Source organism: Propithecus coquereli, unplaced genomic scaffold (genome assembly GCF_000956105.1).
Source record: "Propithecus coquereli isolate 6110/MARCELLA unplaced genomic scaffold, Pcoq_1.0 Scaffold328, whole genome shotgun sequence".
In the NCBI taxonomy this organism is placed as follows: Eukaryota; Metazoa; Chordata; class Mammalia; order Primates; family Indriidae; genus Propithecus; species Propithecus coquereli.
In genome coordinates, this window is record NW_012148930.1 from 2,102,751 (window position 1) to 2,125,945 (window position 23,195).

Sequence of the window (23,195 nt, forward strand, 5' to 3'; positions counted from 1 at the left end):
AGGAAATTAATATTCTAAAAGGTACCTGATTCATGTTTTTATAAATAGACTCAACACCCCGTTTAAGTCTCCCTGTTTCTTTCAGAAGAGCTAAAGTTGGTAGCTACGGTCAATTTTCAACTTTTTCATATTGGTTTAACTCGCTTTTCTGGATTCCACCTTGGGCTCTCCTTGGGCCCAGCTCTCTGGCCCAATCAGGCCAGCTTGAAACCAACAGCTGTGTTCAGAACTCACTGTTGACACAACACTCTGAGCTATGTGGTGATCTCTGAAAGGATAAACGAACAGGACACATTTCAGATCTCACAGACGACACTTGCTTGGAGCAGGTACCACCATGACCAGCCAGTCTCAGGGGATCCACCAGCTCCTCCAGGCAGAAAAAAGGGCCAAGGATAAGCTAGAGGAAGCCAAGAAGAGTAAGTCTCACCAGTGAGGGGTCTGTCACAAAATAAAAGAGGCTGTGGGGTTGATTGACTGGGAGGAGCATAGGCTTTCGGGTCTGGCAGACCTGGATTCAAACTCTGGTTTACTGTTCTCGCTGTGAGACTTTGGCCTGTTCATGGAAATCACCAGCCACATGTTCCCCATCACCAGAGCGGGGGTGAATCTCCTGATTCGGAGCCTGCAGAGAGGCCCCGTGCTGGGTGGAAAGATCGTGGGCATTAAGGTTGAGGAGACGTGAGCTTAAGCCGTGGCTCTGTAACCTCCATAACGCTGCCACAGCTCGGTTTTCTCAGTATTGTGAAATGGTTACGAGACAACTCCCAGACTGAATCTAGCTATTAGTGAGTAAACTCGACCAAATTACTTATCTTTTGTAAGCATTGGCTTCCACTTCCATGAAATTGGAATAACAGTTAATAGCTCATTCTCATCTCTCTCTTGACAGCCTTTAATTTCTAATATTTAAAAACATTTCTATTTCATTCCTGTTTTCTAACTCTTTTTATTTTTATTTTATTTATTTTTTTAGAGATAGGGTCTCACTGTGTTGCCCAGGCTCAACTTGAATTCCTGGGCTCAAATGATCCTCCCGCCTCGGTCTCCTAAGTAGCTGGGACTACAGGCACACACCACCACGCCCAGCCCTCTTTTTATTTAGTCATGCCTTTATATACTTACATATAGAATGTCCTCCAATAACTTCAACCCCCTTTCCTATTCTCTCTGATATCAACAATAGCCAAATGAACAAGGTATTAACGTTATTCCCATTATATGTATGTAGAAACTGAGAATTTGTGATTTGCCCAAATCACAAATTTAAAAAATAGAAAATATTTCGCCAGGCACCATGCTCAATGCTTGTCTTATTTACTCCTCACAACCTTTAGGGCAAAGAGGGAAAGTGATGCTTACAGAAATTATATAACTTGTCCAAAGTCATAGAGAGAGTAAATGGTAGAGAAACGATTTGGACAAGGTCTAATTTGCAAGCCAAGATCTTAACAACTACATGATACAAAACTTGCATAATTTTTATAATTAAAAACTAACATGTTTCAGATTCCCTAGGCCAAGGCCTGTGTTTTTTCCACTATCCCCTTGCATATCACCGTGTAATTTAATCTACAACAATTTGTACTGCCATTCACCTTCCTCATAATCGTGTGTTCTGCCTCTGCAATTAGATTCAAAGTCTGGCAAGACAGGGGGTCATATCTTAAAAACGTAGCTAATACAACGCTTTGGGTGGATGGATGACAGGATTAAAGCAGGTGCTGACAAAAGCTTATTTAAATGTACTGAATGAGATGAGGACTAGCACATTACAAAGCGAGAAAGGAATGAGGCAAGTACTAGTGAGTCCACGGAGTTTTCAACCACAGGCAAAACCATTTCCCTTGCTTGAGATGAATTGATTTCCTGAGCACTCAGCGACGTGGGCATCAACAGCAGGAAAGGAAAAGCCTCCCTGTGGCCGTGACAGAAGAGGAAAGGAAAGAGAAAGTCAGTGAAGACAAACTTTACCTATTTCTCAATTTCTTTTTCTACAGTAGACTGTGCAAATGATTGCAACAGGGTATGAACGAAGAGTAATTTTATAGAAAACAAAGCAGTCCGAGACCTGCTGGTTGAAACAGTATAGAAACTCCCTTATTTTTCATTCAAATTTCTTTAACAACACTTCCATAACAGAAGACCAGATTATTTTAAGGTGTGATAATTACATCACTTTTATGGAAAAAGCAAAATGACATCAGTGAGCACATATATAATCAATACTATTGTATGATTCAAATAATTTTTACCAACTATTTCTCCTTTTTTTTAAGTTATTAGAGAAGAAAAGTATTGCTAATCATGCAAGTTGTCAAGGGGTAGAAGCTACTAAGGGCAACCTGGCTTTAAATTCCACAATAAAGATAAAGCCGAACTTCTTTTCCTTTCCTATAGTTAATATGCTGTGCTTGGGCAATCTTTCCTCAGAAATCAGTATTAAAAATACTTATTGTATTTTGTTCATTTTATGTGCCATTAATTTAGAATACGTGAATACTTTTTACTTAGTTTACCATGTCTTTGTCCACGAATATTCATGAAGACTATTCAACCATTAATGATAAATACCTCGTATTTATAAATATTCTAGAAAATATTTTGACTTTCAACAAATGATCTTGGCATTCAGTTTTACAGAGAATATGTCTTTCCCCGTTGCCTGAGAAATCAGAGGCTTTGAGGACAGTTTTCACTGGATAGAAACTGTTTTCCTACATAGCTATCAGCAGGTAGCAGTTTATAGTTATAATAGCACCTGCCCCCAACTCAAGCATTCTATGGAAAAATAGAAATACTACCTTATATACATGGTTTATTATACCTTCCCTCATATTTCAGGAGTTTTTATTCCATTCGTTTATTTAATTCAGTAAGTATTTATTGGCTGCCTACTAATTCCAAGCTGCTTTGATGTATACACTGATGAGTAGACCTGGACACTTCCTTAAAGAACTCCCCGGTGAGATAAATGCGTAAATGACTATTTAAAAAAAGAGAAAAGAATAATGACATGAAAGGAACAGATAGTCATCATTTTAATAAATCCATATATTTTTACTGTTTTCCCCATAACACGATTTGTCTGAAAATCTGACATATTAAGGCAGAACAAGATTCAGAATGAGGACCAAGATGTCACAATAGCGAACACCATTGTAGAAGGTCTGTGATCACTTTCTTGTTCTTAAATCCATTTATTTGAAAGTCTCTTAGAAACTTGCACAGAGTGCCAGAGCAGAACTATTAAATATATATTTCTTTTAAAAAATAAAGCGGGGGGGGCCGGGCGCGGTGGCTCACGCCTGTAGTCCTAGCACTCTGGGAGGCTGAGGCGGGTGGATCGCTCAAAGGTCAGGAGTTCGAGACCAGCCTGAGCAAGAGCGAGACCCCATCTCTACTAAAAAATAGAAAGAAATGATCTGGACAACTAAAAATATATACATATAGAAAAAATTAGCTGGGCATGGTGGTGCATGCCTGTAGCCCCAGCTACTTGGGAGGCTGAGGCAGAAGGATCGCTTGAGCCCAGGAGTTTGAGGTTGCTGTGAGCTAGGCTGACGCCACTGCACTCACTCTAGCCCGGGCAACAAAGCGAGACTCTGTCTCAAAAAAAATAAAAAATAAAAAAAAATAAAGGGGGAAGGAAGAGAGAAAGGGGGGGAGAGAGAGAGAGAGAACAGCAATTCACATGTTAATCATTTTAGAAAAATACAAGATTAATACGGTAGCCGTATTTTTATATATCATGCTATAAAAATATTAATATATTCCATTAAGGAGAACAGCCTCAGATCCCAGAGAAGATGCTACATAATACAGTATATGGTATAAATGTTTTGCCTTAAGGGATACAGAAAAGGGATTATGGACCTGATGTATCAGAAACTCCCCTGAAGGCCATTAGGTCTGTAGAAATGGGATGCACAGGCCTCTGCTCTCAAGACATTCACCAGCTACGGAGAGAGACAGCAGTTGGGAGGACCGTGGGCAGGATTGTGGACAGGCTTGAAAAGTCAGGATATAAGGCAGCAGAGTAAAAAAAAAGCATCAGCTTGAGTTGAAAAATCTATGATTCTTTATCTTAATATGTTATTTAGCATCTTTGAATTTCAGTCTTTTCCAAAAAAATAAAAACAGAAGTTATTTTATATATATATCTATATATATGACCAAGATGTTTTAGGAATCAGGAAAATATATGTACGATAGTAAAGAAGAATACAAACTAAACAGAATTATTTTTATTTTTAATATGTGTTATATATATTTGTACAATAGGTGAGGTGATAGCAATAGAAGATGGAATAGACTAAACAATCTCGTTTCATTCCTTTAGACCCTGCCCTAAGTTCTGGGTCTGCCTTTCCTGTATTGGGGAGACTTGGACTTCCGCTAAGATGACTGGAAATGCTCAGATATTTCCCTCTGTTCACTGATTACAGATTAAAATACATTTCTTAGTTAAAGCTCTCACACATGTTTTTATGTGCAAGATAGCCCTACTCTTTGGTGGAATTTATATGAAATCACAGTAGGTTTGTACTACTTTAAATTATCTTACTTGGAGTCAAAACAGAAAAGTGAGTACATTGGTCCAAGACAAGTTACATTTTTTTTTTTTTTTTGAGGCAGGATCTCACTTTGTTGCCTGGACTAGAGTGCAGTGGTGTCATCATAGCTCACTGCAGACTCAAATTCCTGGGCTCAAGCAACCTCCTGCCTCAGCCTCCTGAGTAGCTGGGACCATAGGTGCATGTCACCACACCTGGCTAATTTTTAAATATTTTGTAGAGACAGGGTCTCGCTATGTTGCTCAGGCTGGTCTCCAACTCCTGACCTCAAGCAATCCTTCCCCATCAGCCTCCTAAGTGCTGGGATTAGAGGCAGGAGCGAGCCACCATGCCTGGCCAAGTTACATTTTTAATAGGGAGCATCAGAGATTTGCCCTGGAGCTCCAGGTTTGGGCTATTCCACTGAACCTTTAATCAGAATGAGATTAGGAATTCAAGGTACCATCATCATCAGGAGGAACAGAGGCTTGTGTTTCTCTGAAATATGTAACACTTTTACTTTTGTTTATGACCTTTTCTTAACAGCAGTATTTATTTCATTTACACCCATTACAAATGTAGAGCCCTATAGCTCTTCATGAACGCTGGTCTGAAACGATGAAATGCCTGCACCTCAGCATCCCATAAAGAACCCATATTCCTGAATCATTTCTGAACATGCATCACAACCTCTCCCACAAATAAACACTCAACCTTTTGACTTTAGAAACTGCAGAAAATGGCTTATGCTTAACCAAAAATTACAGATTGCATTACAGGCTATAGATTGAAAGATATGGTAAAAAACAAAAAAGGTAAATCTTCAAATCTGGAGACAAGAAAAACTAAACAAGCAGGTATGTTGAAAATGTCCTAACAGCTGCAGACAATCATAATAAAAGTGAAGGACATACTTCTCTAGTTTTCTATCAAGATAGCGTGGTCAGCGCTCACTCCCTGGAGCTGCTCTGCAAATCCAACTTCTGCTTCTGACCAGCGCTGTGACCTGGGGCAGGTTATCTCTTAGCCTTGCAGTGCCTGTTTCCTCGGCGTCAAAATGGAGATATAAATAATACCTACCTCATGGATTTGTTGTCATAATTAACTGAGTGGACATTTATGAAAGACTCAGAACAACATAGTGAGACTCTGTCTCTACAAAAATAAATAAATAAATACAATTTTTAAAAGAACAGCAAAATAGTAAAGGACTGATGATTTCTTAAGCATGGTGCTCTATGAAGTCTTTCACTGAATTACACTTTGGTGCAAAATAAATACTTAAGAAGATATTTTTACTCTCTAGATAATACATCAGATAAGATTATAAAGCAGATTAGTTTTTGCAGATCTATAGGATGCCAATCATAAATAATTTTTCTAAATCAGCAAATCACCTACTTGTTTACAAATATGCATATATTCTGAATTATTTAAACAAGCACCTTGATTTAATAAATTCTTCACTATGCAAGTGGATGTTTTGGTTCCTAAAGACATGACTTCTCATAAACTAATAAAAGTTGTTATATTAGAATTTCACGGCCCTGTCTTGCCGTGTTTTGTAGGCCTGTAAATACTTCCTCTTCCTTTATAGTCCGCAGACTAACAGGGTATTTGTAAGTATATTGGACTTTCCTTTCTTTGAGTGGGTAATATTGAAATAACAACCATGGAACATTTTCATCTATTAATAGTGTTTGGTTATATTCAGTCCAGAACCTAGACAAAACTACTTATTATATTTTTAATAAGGAAAATACAAGTAAAAGAAAACATCCAAGAAGTGGAGGCCTGACGGGAAATAGAGTAAGAGAAGCTCTGTAGTAGTCACGGGCACGAAAGGAGAGGTTGCTTCTTTGTTCTTCTGGTATCTTATTTCTCTTCTAGTGTTTGTAATAGTTGAGAAAAATAACACTATTCTTTGAATCAGGTTGGTTTTATCGTAATAGTGACAATACCCAAAAGCCAAGAACACTGTTATATTTTTTACTGAGTGGTAGAACAGAAGTTGTTATTAGTATTAATAACAGATAGAAATCTCCAAACATTCCCAAAGTACCCTTTGTTTTTATAGGAAATCACGGTGGCCTCTGTACTGTTTATGCATATTTTTGTCAGGTGGCACATTTGTTTAGAAACCTACTCTTTCCATCCCACTAGCTGGGTTTGGCTCCAATCTGGCTTTGGCTCCAATGCTCAAATGACATTTTTATCTCTACACTCCTCGCTGATCCTCTGCGTTAGTTTTCCGCGGATGCCGTCACAGATTACCACCAACCGGGGAGCTTTAAACAGAAATTTATTATCTCACAGTTTCGGAGGCCAGAAGTCCAAACACAAGGTGCCAGCAGGGCTGGATCCTTCTGGAGGCCCTGAGGGAGAAACTTCCCATGCCTCTCTCCTAGTCGCTGGAGGTTGCGAGCCATCCTTGGCACCCCTTGTCTGGTAGCTGCATCAGTCTATGTTTCTCTGCATCCAGATCCCCCTCTCCTGATAAGCTCACCAGTCACTGGAATCAGGACCCATCTTAATGAAGTATGACCTCATCCTAACTCGATTACATCTGCAAAGACCCTATTTCCAAATAAGGTCACATTCATAGTACTAGGAATTAGGACTCCAATGTACCTTTTTGAGGGGTACAATTAAACCCACAATGCTGTCTAATTGTCAAATTTATTTGACCACCTTGACCCTTTATCTTATTTTCTTTGTCCTCCTTTGTTGGTAAAAATTTCTCAAAGAAGTTGCCTACATTCCCTATGTCAATATTCTTTTCATTACATTTTCTCTTTAACTTTTGTTCCTGCAACTCCACCACAGCTCCTCTTGCCAAGATCACCAATGTTGCTAAACCCAGTATTAATATTCAATGTCTTTCACAGTTAAACCCCTCTTTCATCTTGGAAACTCTTTCTTTCTTTGATTTGGGACACTATTCTCATTGGCTTCCTGTCATCTTCTCAGTCTCCAAAGTTGGGGCTCCAATTTGCACCTGTTCTCTTCCATAACTTCAGACACTTCCTAGGTGACCTCATCTAATCTCATGGCTTTATATGCCAGCTCCATGCTGATGATTTGCAAACTTGATATTCCCAGCCCTAGTTGCTTTCCTGATCCCTAAACTCATACAAACATCAGCCTTTTCAGCATTGCCATTGGATGTTTAATAGGCACTTCAACTAAATTGCGTTCTTGACTCCACCCCCAAAATCAAATGTTGGGGGTGGAGTCATCATCATTGACTCATCTCTGTCTCTCACACTTATCTATCAACTCCACCTTCAAAATATATATAACCTCTTCTTGTCAACTCCGTGCTACTCTATTATTTCCTGAAATCATTAATATGTGTCCAAACTGTTGCAATAAACTTCAAACTGATCTTCCTGCTTTTTCCTTACATCTATAATCTACATTCATCACACTAGCCAAAGAAATCCTTTTAAATCATAAGTAGTATCACATTACACACAGTTGGAATACATAAGTAGTATTATGTCATGGGTTTAGCATCCCAAATACCAAAGTGCTTACCATGCCCTGTGAGCTCCATAGGACCTGGCCCCACTGCTGCCTTGCTGATACCAGCTCCAAACATTCAGCCATCCTGTTCTCTTTGACCAGCCATGATGGTGTTTTTACTGTTCCTTGAGCACGCCAAATTTCCTCCCATCTCAGAACCTCTGAATTTGCTGTTCCCTCTGCTTGGAATGCTTTTCCCCTCCATATTTCTGCATGACAAGTTGCCTTAATTTTTTCAGGTCTGTGTTCACATACCATGTTGTCCAAGAGGCCTGACCTTCAAAATTAGAACCCACCGCCGTTTCTCTGTACCCCTTATGCGCCTTTATTCTTCACAGTACTCATCACCCCTGTCATATTATATACTTATTGTATCTCCTATTTTTATTTCTCCAACTACATTTAGCATTCAGACTCCATGAGAACAGAAAATGTGTGGGCTTCACTGCTATATCCATAAATCTATAGCAGTGTGAGGCACCTAGCAGATATCCAGTAATGTTGATTAAATGTCTCATTTCAATTCTTTGAAGCATTTGATACTATTGACCACATCCTTCTTGGAATGTCCTCTTGTCTCTTTTGGTTTCCTCTACTTCTCTGACCACTACTCTCAGGCTCCTCCTGAAGCTCTGCTTCCTTTTCTTGTTTGTTGAGTGTTATTATTCCCCTAGGTAGAGACCTTAGCCCTCTTTTCTCCTCATTCTGTACATTCTCCCTCGATTGCCGTCCAAACCCCATTGCTATGACTAGCACGTACACAAATCCAGATGACTGACGTGCAAATCTCTGTCTCTAATCCAGATTTGTCTCCTAGATTCCAAACTTGTCTATCCAGTGGTCCTCTGAATACCTCCACGTGGATATCGTCAGGAAAGCCAACAGAGGCTTCTCTAGTGACAGCCTGAGGACTTTACTCAAAACTCATGCTTTACTTGCTGCCTTCCTTATTTGCAAAAGGCCCCAGGAATTAGGCCTGTTTTCCAAATAATCTTTAAAAATTATTAAATAACAACTCTCTGTCAAGTATTTCATATACATTTTTTCTAATCCTTCCAACAAATCTTTGCAGTATGGTATTAGCTTTATTTAATAGATAAGAAAACTCAGTCTCAGAAATTTTAAATAATTTGTTCAAAGTTGCAAAGTTTCTAATATTTTATTGTAGTGGTGTCTAGTGTATAATTCTGATTCCCTTCTGAGACGATAAATGAAATCCTGTCTTCCCTATTAAAAAAAAAAATCGAAAACAAATTTAGCAATCCAAGCAATAGAATAGGTTTCTCTGCATTTCAAGGATTTATTGAATCTTGGAACACTCAGTTCACTTGGCCCATTCTAGCTAGGAAGCCAAAAAGTTTCCATTTTTTAGCACTACCCTTTGTCGCCTGCACAGAATTCAATATTAACCTGCTCCAAGTTGATTTTTTAATCCTTTCCCCGCAAATCACCTGAAAATCAGTCCAGATGTCCTTTTTTTTTTCCCTTTTAGTTCAGAGTAAAAGGTTTAATGTTTTAAACATTAGAAACCATGTTTCTAATGCTTAAGAAGAAACGGGTAAAATTTTAAAATTTGGCAGTCTTCTTACAGAGAGAGAGGAGGAAGCCAGAGGTTAACATGAGTGGGTTTGACGCATGCATTTTGCTTCACCTCTAACAGAACAGTAGGCTTTAGGCTCCGGTTTCTTCCACTGGATTAAATCAGGTGTAGCATATGCTGGCTCTCACGCAGCGGCAGCTGCTGAGTCTATCCAGAAAATTGCTGCGCCAGCAGCGATTTCCCTGTGGCTCCTTATTTAATTGAATGAGAACCAGCAGGTGACCGGTGCCATGACGAGGGAATCACAGACACAGTCTGAGCCTGTCACCGTGTGATGGAGCTAATATACAGCCTCTTAGTGAAGTGCTGGATTCTGCTCAGGGGTAGGGCACACAGAGCATTGCCTATTATTATTTTTTAATGTGCTAGAGAGTCATGACGTTAAACCCAATATTTTTACATATTATGCAATTAAGATGGAGAGTAATGATGCATGTGATTTACTTTATAAAATAATTACATATCCTACAACCCATCATTACTAAAAACAATGTTTAATACATTAAGATTCTGTCTTTTTACCCTGATGTAAATGACAAGCAGTGATAAGAAAGTGGGCTGGGAACCAAGGAATAGTTTTTCCTACCAACATGTCATCTTTTTGTTCTGTTCACAAAGAATCTCTGTGAATAGTGTACGCTTAGTTGTGACAGAATGGTTAGAACGATAGGGAATGAAGAAATCAGTATAAACAAAATAAGGATACACTAAAAAAAAAAAAAAAAAGTGGTAATGAGCATTAATTAAGAAAAAGATAAGCATTGCTGTTAATGTTCCATTAAGCCTCAAGCATCAGAAGAGCATTTAGTTTTCACCAGACCCTGGATTTTAAAGAAAGTAAAGGAAGAGTTAAATACTTGATCTGAATGAAGTCTAGCCAGTTCCTTTCAAGGATGATAGACATTAAGAGAGACATATTCCCACTTGTAATTCAGTGACTCTGTCTTTATTCTACATATATTCAGTGACTAGGGAAGCAAAGCAATTCATACCTAGAAGGGAGAGAAATTTAGAAACATTCTATACTCAAGTGCTACAAAATATATAAATGGTAAATGAAAGATAAAAATTTATATTAAGATTTTCTTTTATGCTACTTAATGCGCACATATGTATTTAGTTCAAAGTCTACACAATGTGACAAATAGCTGACAAAAATCATAAGCAAAAACTTAAGAAACTATAATACATTAAATGGGCAAGAGGGGGAGCATTTTGCTGAAATTGAAAGACAATAGATTCAGAGAAAAAAAAAGAATTTTAACATAGTTCAGAGCTTCTTTAAAGTTTTAATGATCACAAAGCATTAGTACCTAAATCCCAAGTGGTGGAGGGGGGCACAGCAGCAATTAATATTAATCTGTGACCCCAAAAACATATTCAGGTTGTCAAAAAGCTCATGTGCTTAGCTAACGATTACCAGGGCATTGTGTTTGCCTAAAATTTTCATTTATGTTGTCTGCTAGCTTAAGGCTTACACCTTTGCTCTTAATAAAGGAAAAGGGGCTACTTAACTAAATCTCCTAACCATTAAAAAAATTGGTTTTATAGCCACCTTCAAGTCCCCCTCAGAGAAAACTACTACAAAAAAAATCCACTTTGATGTATTGTGGGGCTTAATCAGACATTCTAGAGTCAACAAATGGTAAGAAAAAAATCCTAATAAAATGTTTAAAAAAATTGTAAGTCAGTTTGATAGAGTCTGAGTTGCATGTTTGTAGCAATTTTGGAGACCTGCCAGTGTTAAATGGGATCCAGTTGGGGTGGACTGAAGGATTCCTGGCAGCAAATCAAGATAGAAAATCTGACCACATAATGTCTTTTCAAGTAAGTGACAGCGAAAATCTGTTCTCTGGTATCACCGCTGTGAGTAAAGGGGAAGATATTTTATTTAAACATGTTAAGTGCGAAAGAAATCTGTCATTTCCATGTCCTAAAGAATTCACCAGAAAAAGTAAGAAATGTTTCAATCTCTATTGTTTTTTAATAAAGTTTGCCATTCTAGAAAAAAAAATCATCAAAAATAGAAGGAAAGACCCACCCATTTTTTTTTTCAAATTAAGTTTGCAGTTCTATGTATATGAAAAAGAAATACCATTCCTTCTATACCACTGTTAATTTTCAGGAAAAGGGAAGCGACTGAAGCAAGCTAAGGAAGAAGCAATGGCAGAAATCGACCAGTACAGAATGCAGAAAGAGAAGGAGCTTCGGCTAAAACAGTCGAAGGTAAGCAATAAAGTCAGCAGCGATTTTTGTGCAGAATAGATTATAAGATATCGATGTTCATAAGGCGTAATGTAGACTATCAGGAGGGAAATATATGCTAGGATTGCGCAGATACAATTCAAGCAGGGCTGAACACCAAACTAAATCTCAAACATAACAGAACTACTGATTGTACATTTTTCACTTTTAAGGCATTTTTAATTTGTCATACAGAAGGTCAATCAATAGTTATTATGTATATGTAGTATACATTAAAAATCATATCCTCAAATCAACAAGTTGAAGAGATTGGTTAAAGTGTCATTCCTGCCACAGATTATTGACTAACACATTTTAGTAAGAACAAAACTCCAGAAAACATATCGTTTTGTCGACTAATTTTACTAGTACAATCAATAAAAAGTGTTTGAATCCTCAGATATGGAAGGAATTTGTTAGGCCAAATTTTCTTTGGTGGATCCAAAATTTACAAATAATTACAGTAGATATTGTCACAAATTGCTGAAAAGGAATCCTTATGATTTCCTCTGCACTGGCTGGTTCATTCAATAAATCTTTAATTTAAATGTAAAGAAATGATTTTTCCTATGCTGGCATTTTTTAGAAAAATATCTACAGTTTAATGTAAAAAATAAGGAATGAAATTTTCAGAGCCAATATCCTCCTTTCCATTTTGCAACGTGGACTAGAGGATAGAAAAGTGCTAAATGCCAGGTGTTATAATTAAAGTTTATATTTATATGATATTTTCTTTTTGTCTCAGTAAAAATATAAATAAAGTTCTGTGCATGTGGAAACCTGATATTGCAAATGAATTACAAGCAGTTTAGAAATCCTCTTTATTTACAACTTTCATCTTAGTGGTGATAGATGGGATGCTCATGTAGGATCAGATAAATTGGACCCCATGGTAAGAAAAACTTTTGTAATGGGCTCTCTCTTCAAATAAAAAGTCCTTTCTAGAATAAAGTGGACCACTCAGCAAAAATACATTCTTCTTACCAGTATTTGAAAAAAAAGAAATCCTAAAATCCTGAGTCTATGCAGCCCTCCATGATTGGCCCTTGGCTATCTCTCTAACCACATTCTTCCTAGTCTAGCCATAGTGGTTTTCCTATTCTTCCTCCAACAGACAGAACCTGCCGCTGTCACAGGGCCTTTGTGACCACCCTTACTCCTGCAATTGTTTTCTTTTAGGCACATTTGTCTTTTTTTGATCTCTGTTCAATTGTTAGGCCAATCACCTTATCTGAAATTATGACTCTCATAAATACAGTAATATCATATTATGGTCCATTCTTTTTCTTCATAGCACTGATATATTTTATATTTACTTTTTTTATTTCCTCGCTTTCCTTCTGGACTGTAAGCACCAAATCAACAGTTTCTTTATTTGTTTTGTTATCTTGTTTTTTACTTAGACATTAGAATGGTGTCTACTGCATAATAGGTATGTAATAAGTATTTTTTGAAAAAATGAATAACTGACTTGGCTTGCATGAGACCCCAGGTAAAAAAAAAAAAAAAAAAAATTAAAAAAAAGAATAACTCACATTTCTTCTTTGCCTTTACCTTTCCTGTTGAATCTTGTCATAACTATGACATATTAGGACCTGAGAAAATAATCAACCTTAACATTAACCATCTTTGATCATCCTATGTAGGCTATTTCTGATATGATAGCTATTTATATTTTTTAAGTAATAACAAAACTGATCATAATTTCAGAAAGTGGTTGAGTTAAATTTCTTCAAATATTTCTTCTCTAAAAGAATCTTATCAGATGTATACCTGGTTCAGGATATTTGTTCTCTGCTTTGGATCATAATTAAATAATTAAAACTCCTTGTCACTCTCATAATTAGAGCTCCAAGCCAATTTTACAGCTAGTTGATCAAAAGCTTACATAGAAAGGTCAGCATGGTTAAGCCTTGGTACTTCAAGCATATTGTAAAACCATTAGCACAGATCTTCTTTCCTTGGCATGACCTCCATATGTCAGGCATATTGCCATTCCAGTTAAATCTCATCCTCATTAACCCACAGCAATTAGGAGGTCTGGGAGGAGACCCAAGAAACCAGTTTCCTGCCTGCTGTGGGTGTTGTACCTTGATGTTACTTGTTTGTGTGTGGCTTTTTTAGCTCTTGTTTTTGTATGTGTTTTTTCAAATTCCCTGACTTATCGAACAGAAACAAATATCCCAATTTGGATTGCACTTCAACAAATATTGTTTTATCAGAGATTTATTTATTCCTTGTTTATCACTGCTACCCAATATAACATCTTTTACTGAAGAAGATGTTATATTACTAAAAAGAAATCTGGACTACAGTGAAAAATTAAATCTGTTGTTAATACAAGTAAAAGTTAGACCGTGAATCTAAATAGAAAAGCTAAAAAATTGTTGCCTTGGGCATACTGAAGAATTTTATGTCTTTAATTTTTCTTCCTGAATTCTTATCTCAAGAGCATTTCATTTCCTTGAGGCAATCACAAATTGAGAGCATACAATTTTGTTTTGCCTATGACGGTGGGACCTGAAGCTCTGCCTTACCTTAAACTGGAACATTGAAATAACTTATAAGAAAATGTATTGAATGTTGAAAGATCTTACCATCACCATCAATCATTATGCTGCAAAGCTACATACATCAACCTCAACTGAAGTTTTGAAAATTAACGTGGAGAAGTCATTAAATGTTACCCTTTGACCAACCGTATCAGTACATGTCACACAATTATCAACTTCTAATTTATATAGAGTCCCAAACATTCAGGTGACAGGCTTCTGCCAACACGAGCAACAGAACACAGGTAAGTTCTCTGTAATACCTGGAGGACCTGATCATTCTCCTCAGTTCAACAAATATATATTGAGCATCTACTATGATATGTGCCTGATAGTGTTCAGGGCCCTTATAACATATCAGTGAACAAGAGGACACTGATTTTTGCCTCTGTGGAACTTATATTCATTCATTTAAATTCCTCCGAGGGTTAAATCAACCCTCTGCCTGCAGATATCAATGCATAGAATTCTTCCCCAGGAAAGCCATCTAAAATAATGTATGGTTGGTCATTATTATAATGCTGTCTAGGAATCACTATGGATACTTAGATTATTGACCATTTGATAAACTTAGAAATAATATTATATTTAGTTATGCAGGATGAACAATGGGATTATGGGGTATTTACAAGGGTATTACAATGTTTCTGAAAGTGCAATATGGGCTGGAAAAATTCAAAAAGTTCAAGATGGGCAATCAGTGAAAAATTAAAATACTTATCACTAACAATTACCGATTACTTGCTCAATGCAAAGCTTCTGTGCTTAGTACCATCTTTATGATAACTCTCTGCAGAAAATTATCATGTTGTCTTAGCAAACCACATGAAGAATACAACAAATGCTAATAACTGCCTCTATTGCTGCATTGTCCAATATGGTAGACACGTCACCTAAGGCTACTGAGCACTTGAACTGTAGCTAGTCCAAATTAAGACATGCTCTGAGTGTAAAATACATACCGGATATCAAAGACTTAGTATGAAAAAAAGAATTAAGTGATATTTATATTGATTGTACATTAAAATATTTTGAATATTTTAGCTTAAATAAAATATATTATTAAAATTAATTACACCTGTTTCTTTAACATTTTTAATGTGGCTTCTAGGAAATTTAAAATCATATATACGGCTGACCATTGTGGCTCATGTTACATTTTTATCGGACGCTACTGTTCTGTGCACATAGCACTCATGAATCTGGTTTATGTTTTATAACAATCTCATCAAATGGGTGATATTATTCCTATGTTTAAAATAAAGAACCTAAGATTGAGATTAATTTTTCCAAAGTCATACAGAATACTTGCACTAAACTAGCCTAATAATAACTATTTTCAATACTGTTACAAAGAAAAATAGGTTATAGTTTCGTAACAGTTTGTGTATTAATTTTTCACCACTAAAGACAATGGATTTAGGTGGAAATGTATTATACAAAGACTGAGACATAGACCAATGGAACAGAACAGAAAACCCAGTCATAAAATGATCTACATTCAGCCAACTGATTTTTGACAAAGCAGACAATAATATACACTGGGGAAAAGAAGCCCTATTCAATAAATCCGTACTGGGAAAATTGGATAGCCACATGCAGACGAATGAAACAGAATCCATATCTCTCACCGCTCACAAAAATTAATTCAAGATGGATAAAAGAATTAAATGTAAGGCATGAAACCACAAGAATTCTAGAAGAAAATGTAGGAAAAACCTTCTAGATAATCAGCCAAGGCAAAGAATTTATGACTAAGACCCCAATGGCAATTACAGCAACAACAAAAATAAATAGATGGGACTATTAAAAAGCTTCTACACAGCTAAGGAAATAATCAATAGAGCAAACAAACAACCTTCGGAATAAAAGAAAATATTTGCAAGCTGTACATCCGATTAAGGGCTAATACCCAGAATCTACAAAGACAATTTTCTGTAAATGTCTGTTAGGCCCATTTGTTCCAGAGTCCTGTTTAAGTCCAGTGTTTCTTTATTTATTTTGTGCTTAACGATCTGTCCAGTTCTGTCAGTGTGGTGTGGAAGTCTCCAATAATTATGATGCTGCAGCTTATCTCTTTGCTTAAATCTAGTAGAATTTGCTTTATGAAACTGGGTGCTGCTGTTACGTGCATAAATATGTAGGATTGTTATATCTTCTTGTTGAATTTCTCCCTTTGCTATTATATAAAGACCATCTTCATCTTTCTCTACCATTGTTAATTTTAAGTCAATTTTATCTGATATGAGAATGGCTACACCTGCTTTCTTTTGGTTTCCATTTGCATGAAATAATTTTTTCCATCCCTTCGCCTTGAGTCTGTATGAGTCCTTGTGGGTTAGATATGTTTCCTGGAGACAGCAGATATTTGGGTTGTATTTTTTCATCTATTCAGTTAGCCTATGTCTCTTGAGTGGGACATTCAGACCGTTCATGTTGATTGATAGAAATAATATGTGGGATGCTGTTCTGTTCATCCTGTTGGGGAGTACATTATTGCTTTATTTTACCTCTAGTGCTATTGTTTTATATGAACTCTGAGCTTTAGCTTTTGGGTGGTTTAACACTGGTGGGTGTCTATTGTGCTGCTCCATGGATAATGCAGTTCTGAGTATTTCCTGAAGGGCAGGTCCGGTTATGACAAATTTCCTCAGTGTTTGCTTGTCTGAAAACATCTTAATTTCTCCTTCATATATGAAACTCAGATTTGCAGGGTACAGAATTTCAGGCTGGCAGTTGTTCTGTTTAGGAAACTGAAGAGGGGACCCCAATCCCTTCTGGCTTGTGAAGTCTCCACTGAGAAATCTGCAGTTAGCCTGATAGATTTTCCTTTGTAAGTTACTTGATGTTTTTGCCTTATCGCTCTCAGGATTTTCTCCTTCATGTTGACTTTGGCCAGTCTGATGACTATGTGTCTTGGTGATTGCCTCTTTGCAATGAATGTCCCAGGTGTGGGTTGAACTTCTTGTACCTGAATGTCTAAAACTTATCAAGACCAGGGAAGTTTTCCTCCATTATTTCCTCAAATAGTTTTTTCAACCCATCTGCATTTTCTTCTTCACTCTCAGGAATGCCTATGATTCTATTATTTGGCCATTTTACATAATCCCATATTTCTTGCAGACTTTGTTCATTCCTCTTAATTCTTTGTTTTTAATCTTTCACTGACTGAGTTAATTTGGAAGACTTGTCATCAAGCTCTGAGATTCTTTCCTCTGCCTGGTCTAGTCTATTCTTAAAGCATTCCACTGTGTTTTGATTTTCTTAAATGAATTTTTGATTTCCAGAAGTTTTATTTGTTTTTTTTTTTAATATGTCAATCTCTTCAGTGAATTTCTCATTCATTTCCAGAATTGTTTTTCTTGTTTCTTTGAGTTGGTTTTCCATTTTCTCTTGATTTCACTGAGCTTCTTTACAACCCATATTTGGAATTCTTTATCTGTCATTTCAATATTTTCATTTTGGTTGATATCCATTGCTAAACAGCTGGTGTTCCCTTTTGGGGGTGTCCTTTTGCTCTGATCTTTCATATTTCTGGGGTTCTTTCATTGATTCCTTCTCATGTGGAGCAGCCATTGCCTCTTATTTTTGGATTGTCTTTTATTTAGATAGTTTTTGTTTTTTTAACCCCTCACTCATAAGGTTGTATCTGCAGCATATGTTGGGTAACAACCTTTGGCTTTGCTTGTGTGTGCTTTGATGGCAATCTAGGTTCTGGATGGATGCTTTGGTTATAGATATCCTTAGTGTGGTGGCTTTCTCAGTTGCTAGCTGTTTATAGTCTATAGCAGTGGTGAGCTATACGTGTGGGCAGATTCTCTGTCTCTCTTTGTCATCAGGGAGGAGGGAGGTCTTTGAAATCCTCTCTTTCCTCAGCCCTGTGGTCTTCTTAGCAGTGTGAATTTTATAGGCACGCCCAGTTTAATCTCTGAGACTGTAGGTGCTGCTTGTGGGTAAGAATGAACCACACCCTATATGATTCAGTAAATGCTGTAAGAGGCTATGCAAAGTGACCTCCCTCTCAGTAGATGGCACTTGCCAGAAAGCACCAGCTGCAGTACCGTTTTGGGGACCTGTGACTAGCTCTAACCCCTCAGGAGAAGCACTCAAATGCCCCAGGTGGTGGGTGGGGCCCTGGAACTTCTAGAGGTGTCCTTATTCTCCACCACAGCAGAGGCAGCTGGGGGAGTGAGCCTGCCCTCACAATAGCTGGTAGGTAGCTGTCTAGGCAGGGGCCAAAGGTCTGCTCCCAGACTTCTGGGGAAAGCTGCCAGGGAGAGGCTGAAGCCAGAAAGTCTGCTTGTGGGGGAGGGGCCATCTGAGATGCATAATCTGGCTGTCAGGAGTGGGTTTTGCTCTTCTACCTGCTCCCATGCTTTGCAGTCTCCCTCTGACATCTGCCAACAGGCAGGAGTTCAAACCAGCTGTTTCCCCATGATGATACTGCAACTCAGGTACTTCCCTGTCCAGGATCCCACCCTGTGCTGACAGTGCAGCCTTCCTGTTGCGGCAGGGGTGCTCCATGAGTGTATTGCAGCTGGGACCTACATTGCACTCTCTTTTCAGTTCTGCCCATGAGAGCTCCCTTGCCTTCCAAGATTAGTTCACAAATCTCCCCTCTGTGTCCCCAAGCAATACGATTGAATGTCCAGGCTCTGGGGTCACACAGATAGATCTCCTGGGACTCCTGGCCTCTGTGGCTCCTGCAATCTGGCCCAGAGTTTGGATATGTTTGTGTGGGAACAAGCAAGATGAAAACTGAGTGTCTGAAGCCCCCTGGTGAGGAAAAAGGTGCTTAGTAGGTGGAGAAGCAATGTAGTACTGCCATCCCGGCTCGGTTCTGTGGTGACTGGAAGCAACCCCAAGGGAGCTGGCAGCCTGGTGCTCTGTCCTAAGAAGCTCCCAGTTCACTGGTGGCAGCAGTTTTTGGGCTCTTGGTGGTAGAAAGTCTCTCCAGCATCCCAGGAGCCTGCTGACTGCCAGGGATGTGAGGGAGGGAAAAACAAACCATCCACCTACCCTTTTCTTTGAACTCTGAGCCTCTTGGGGTCGATCTCTGCCAGTATCTTGCCCCTTCTTGCTCTGCTCCGCAACTTCTTCCCATGGAATCTCTGGTAGGTTCTGGCACTTTTTTAGTTGGTTTTTGTTTTTCATCTAAAACTTTTCATTCTTTCTGAGATGATATGACAACTGATGTCTCTGGTCAGCCATTGTGTGTCTGACTCCTGGATCCTATTTTTCTTTTCTCTTTTCCCCACAGAGTATTTTTTTTAAGTTTGAGTTAATTTCCAATGTTAAATTTTAAGAGATGTCACACTTTTTTAAAAAGAAAATCCACAATTCTGGCTTCTCTGAGAAAACTAGTAACTCCAGCAATCCTGTGTCCACCTTGCCACGTACTTGTTGGAAAAAAATTTTTTTTTTTGAGTTTGGTAGAATCCCACTTAAGACCCTAAATTTCGAGGGAAAAAGTTTGAACTTGGTAGAATTATTTTGATAAGTAGCTCTTTCTACTTTTAAACAACTTCTTAGCAAGGGAAGTTTTAGCCATATCTTCCTGCTTCTTGTATACCCACATATCAAAATGGTATTTTTGTAAAAGTTATTTGATGTCTTAGAAGATATAGCTTCTCAAAATTATTGTCTTTGAACTGAGAAGCCATTATTGCCTGTACTGTAGACAGAAAAGAACTTGAACCCAATACCCTAGATCACATTTGATTTCAAGCTTAGGACCCAGTAAGACCATGTACATTCTAGAATTTAGAATAGTCTAACAACCTTGAAGTAGACGTCAATCATTAGTGGAGTCCTTTGGATTAAATTAAATGCATTCTTTTCCTAAACACTCACAGAAGAGAAAAACAAACAAAAAACAGCTGTCTTGTCTTAACAGTGCCATGTATGAGAATGTTGAGTTTACAAAGAAGATAAATTAGTTGACTGTTTCCTTTAGTAAAGTATAACTTTCAAAGTGTTTCACTACAGAATTCCCTTAAATTGTTAACTCCCTTGGTGAAATTATATTTCAGTCAAATAATTCCTTGATAGAGAAGCTAAGAGAGAAAAGGTGCTAATGGAAAATACTGGAAATCACTGCCAATTAAAGAAAAATCAGAAAGATATATTAAGCTATGTCTAAAATTATAATGTAACTAAATAAGTATATCTCAATTTGAAAGAAATTACATTTACATTAAATTTTTCAAGATTATATCTATTACCCTAAAAAATATACTTGTGCATGTAAAAATGTCTTACAAGGTATATTATGGCTGTATCTTCCTGAAAAAAAAAAAAAAGAATTAATCAGTTCAGATAATATATTTTAAAAATAGGAAAGTCAGCTAGTTGCTCTTTAAAAACCAGCAAAAGTAGGTTTAATGGTATCTTTCAACTTTATTTTCCAGACTTGTAATTGAGAAAGTAAGTAATAAGGAAAATCTGGGAACTGAATAGAAACCATTACAAATACATGAACAATGTGATGGAAAAGAACTTCTGAACATGGCATAACAATTGTAAACTTGTCTTCAATTTGTGCCATGGAGGAGTCAGTTAGAAGTGAATGTAACCTGCTATGGCCAACTTCCACTTTTAAGGAAAATTTATCCTTTGCACTCACAGTATTGGGAATCTTGTCTGTTCTCTGAAAAACAAAAATTTTCCTGAAAAAAGAATACATAATGTGTACCCCATAGAACAATCATCAATAAATTGGCTAGACAAATTTAACTTATAAAATAATAAATTTTAACATGATGCGCATTCTGTCTGTTTTGTTTTGGTAGATAATGGGTTCTCAAAGTAATCTCTCAGGTGAAATAGAAGAAGAAACACAACGGAAGATACAAGAACTGAATGGACGCTACAACAAGTATATGGAAAGTGTCATGCAACAGCTTTTGAGCATGGTCTGTGACATGAAACCAGAAATCCATGTGAACTATAGAGCCGCCAACTAAATGCACATCATATTGTTCAAAGAAAGGTACGTGGATGCCACCCGGTTGCATAACGCCTCATGTTCATATTAAAGATTTTGAAATGCTAATCGCAAATTTACTAGACATCTACAGATAACGTATGACAAAATCCACACATGGGTACTGAATTAAACAAACAAAAAGGCAAAACTGTCATCATGTCTTTCTTGGTAGTACTTACGACCTTGTCATCGAACTTGGAGTAAGTCAAGAATGTAAAGTAACATATTTTTTTGATACTTGAAAGAAAAACATGGTCATGACAGCTTCTTAGAGGTATGGTTTTTTAAAAAAATTTCTTCTCCTTTTCCTTAATTTAGAAAGTATGCTTTTAATTGTGGTTGTTAAAAGATAATTTTTAAAGTAGGATATCATTATGACTCTTATACTGATCTAAAATGAGCACATCAAGGATTTTGTTTAATTCAGTAATCAGTGGGGAAACCAGCAAGACAGAGAGACAGAGAGAAACAGATGAAGAATGGTGGGTTACATAATCACTCTTTGAAAGAAATGGGTTCCATAACCATTCTATCTGCCTAATCTCAACTAACTAGATGCTATTCTCTTTCAAGTATATTTTTAAAAGAAAAAAGTTGATGGAAAATAAGCTGATAGCACAAATATTTTTGCTTAAAAAAAAAAAAAAGAAAACTCCCAGGATATATGCCAGGTTAATGTGCCATTAGCCCAGTCTCCCAGTAATAGCTAAGCTAAATTCTTGTTAAGCACTAAGTTCTTTATTAGTGCAATGTCCAAATTATCTCGGTCCTATCGTGTAGGCAGGATTAATGTCCTGTTTTACAAAATGGGAAACAGAGACAAAAGAATTTGCCCGGAGTTGCCTGGGGAGTAGCAGTCCTGGGCTTTAAACCAGGCAATATGACTCCAATGTCCACATTCTCTACTTCTTACCAAACTGCTTCCCTGGAAAGTTTCTATATTTGCATCATTAAGAATCATGGATCCTATAAAATCCTTTGATTTTTCAAATAATATATGCAGACAAATTTTAATTCCAGTCTAAACAAAATTTAATTAGTAAATTTTAATTGTTCCCAAATGATTCATATAATTAATTCCAAGTATAAACTGAAATGATTTTAATTGATCATTATTTTAGATTACTATCATGTTTCTTTTTAGTATACAAAGTTAAAATTTTACCACATATTTTACCATTTCATAAAAAGTCAATTTTATATTCACATAAGGTAAAAGGAAGAAAATTTGGATTCTGTTTATTTCTCTATTTTCCCAATTTTTAAAGCAAGGAAAAGCAAACTAATTTATTGGTCTGGTATGGTAGATTTCTCCATTTACTAGAAGGAAAATTGACCCCCCAATTAAAGAACAGAAAGGTATCAACTGTTCCTAGGAACACTGCCCCTCATGTTTTTGAGGAGCTGGGGAGGAAAGCATCAAGTAAAGCTGTCTCCCTGAAATGAGGACGAGCGTGTTCTACTTCAATACAGACTTGGAGAATTCAGTTACCCTATCCCTACAGAGCTGAGATATATAAAACAATGAGTAAAATTGTACATTTGACGGGTTATCATGTGAAAAGATAATTATGAAAAATATATGCTTGTGATTTGTCTTATAGATTTAGTCTTCTGCCTTATCTCATGAAAACCATCAAGATATCAATTTTCTGTTCGTGAAAGCCTGAATATATTATCTGGAACATCCAAGATAATAATAAATTTGTGAGCCTGAATAGGAGATA

The 23,195-nt window shown here is 37.1% G+C and overlaps 1 protein-coding gene across 1 annotated transcript; it reads left to right on the forward strand.

Moving 5' to 3' along the window:
* The first annotated feature begins 309 nt into the window (after positions 1-309).
* Positions 310-21,490, forward strand: ATP6V1G3 (ATPase, H+ transporting, lysosomal 13kDa, V1 subunit G3). Its single transcript, XM_012650467.1, has 3 exons — positions 310-419; positions 11,810-11,910; positions 21,272-21,490. Exons 1-3 carry the CDS (start codon positions 338-340, stop codon positions 21,443-21,445), a joined length of 357 nt encoding a protein of 118 aa, XP_012505921.1. The 5' UTR covers positions 310-337; the 3' UTR covers positions 21,446-21,490.
* The last annotated feature ends 1,705 nt before the right edge of the window (positions 21,491-23,195 follow it).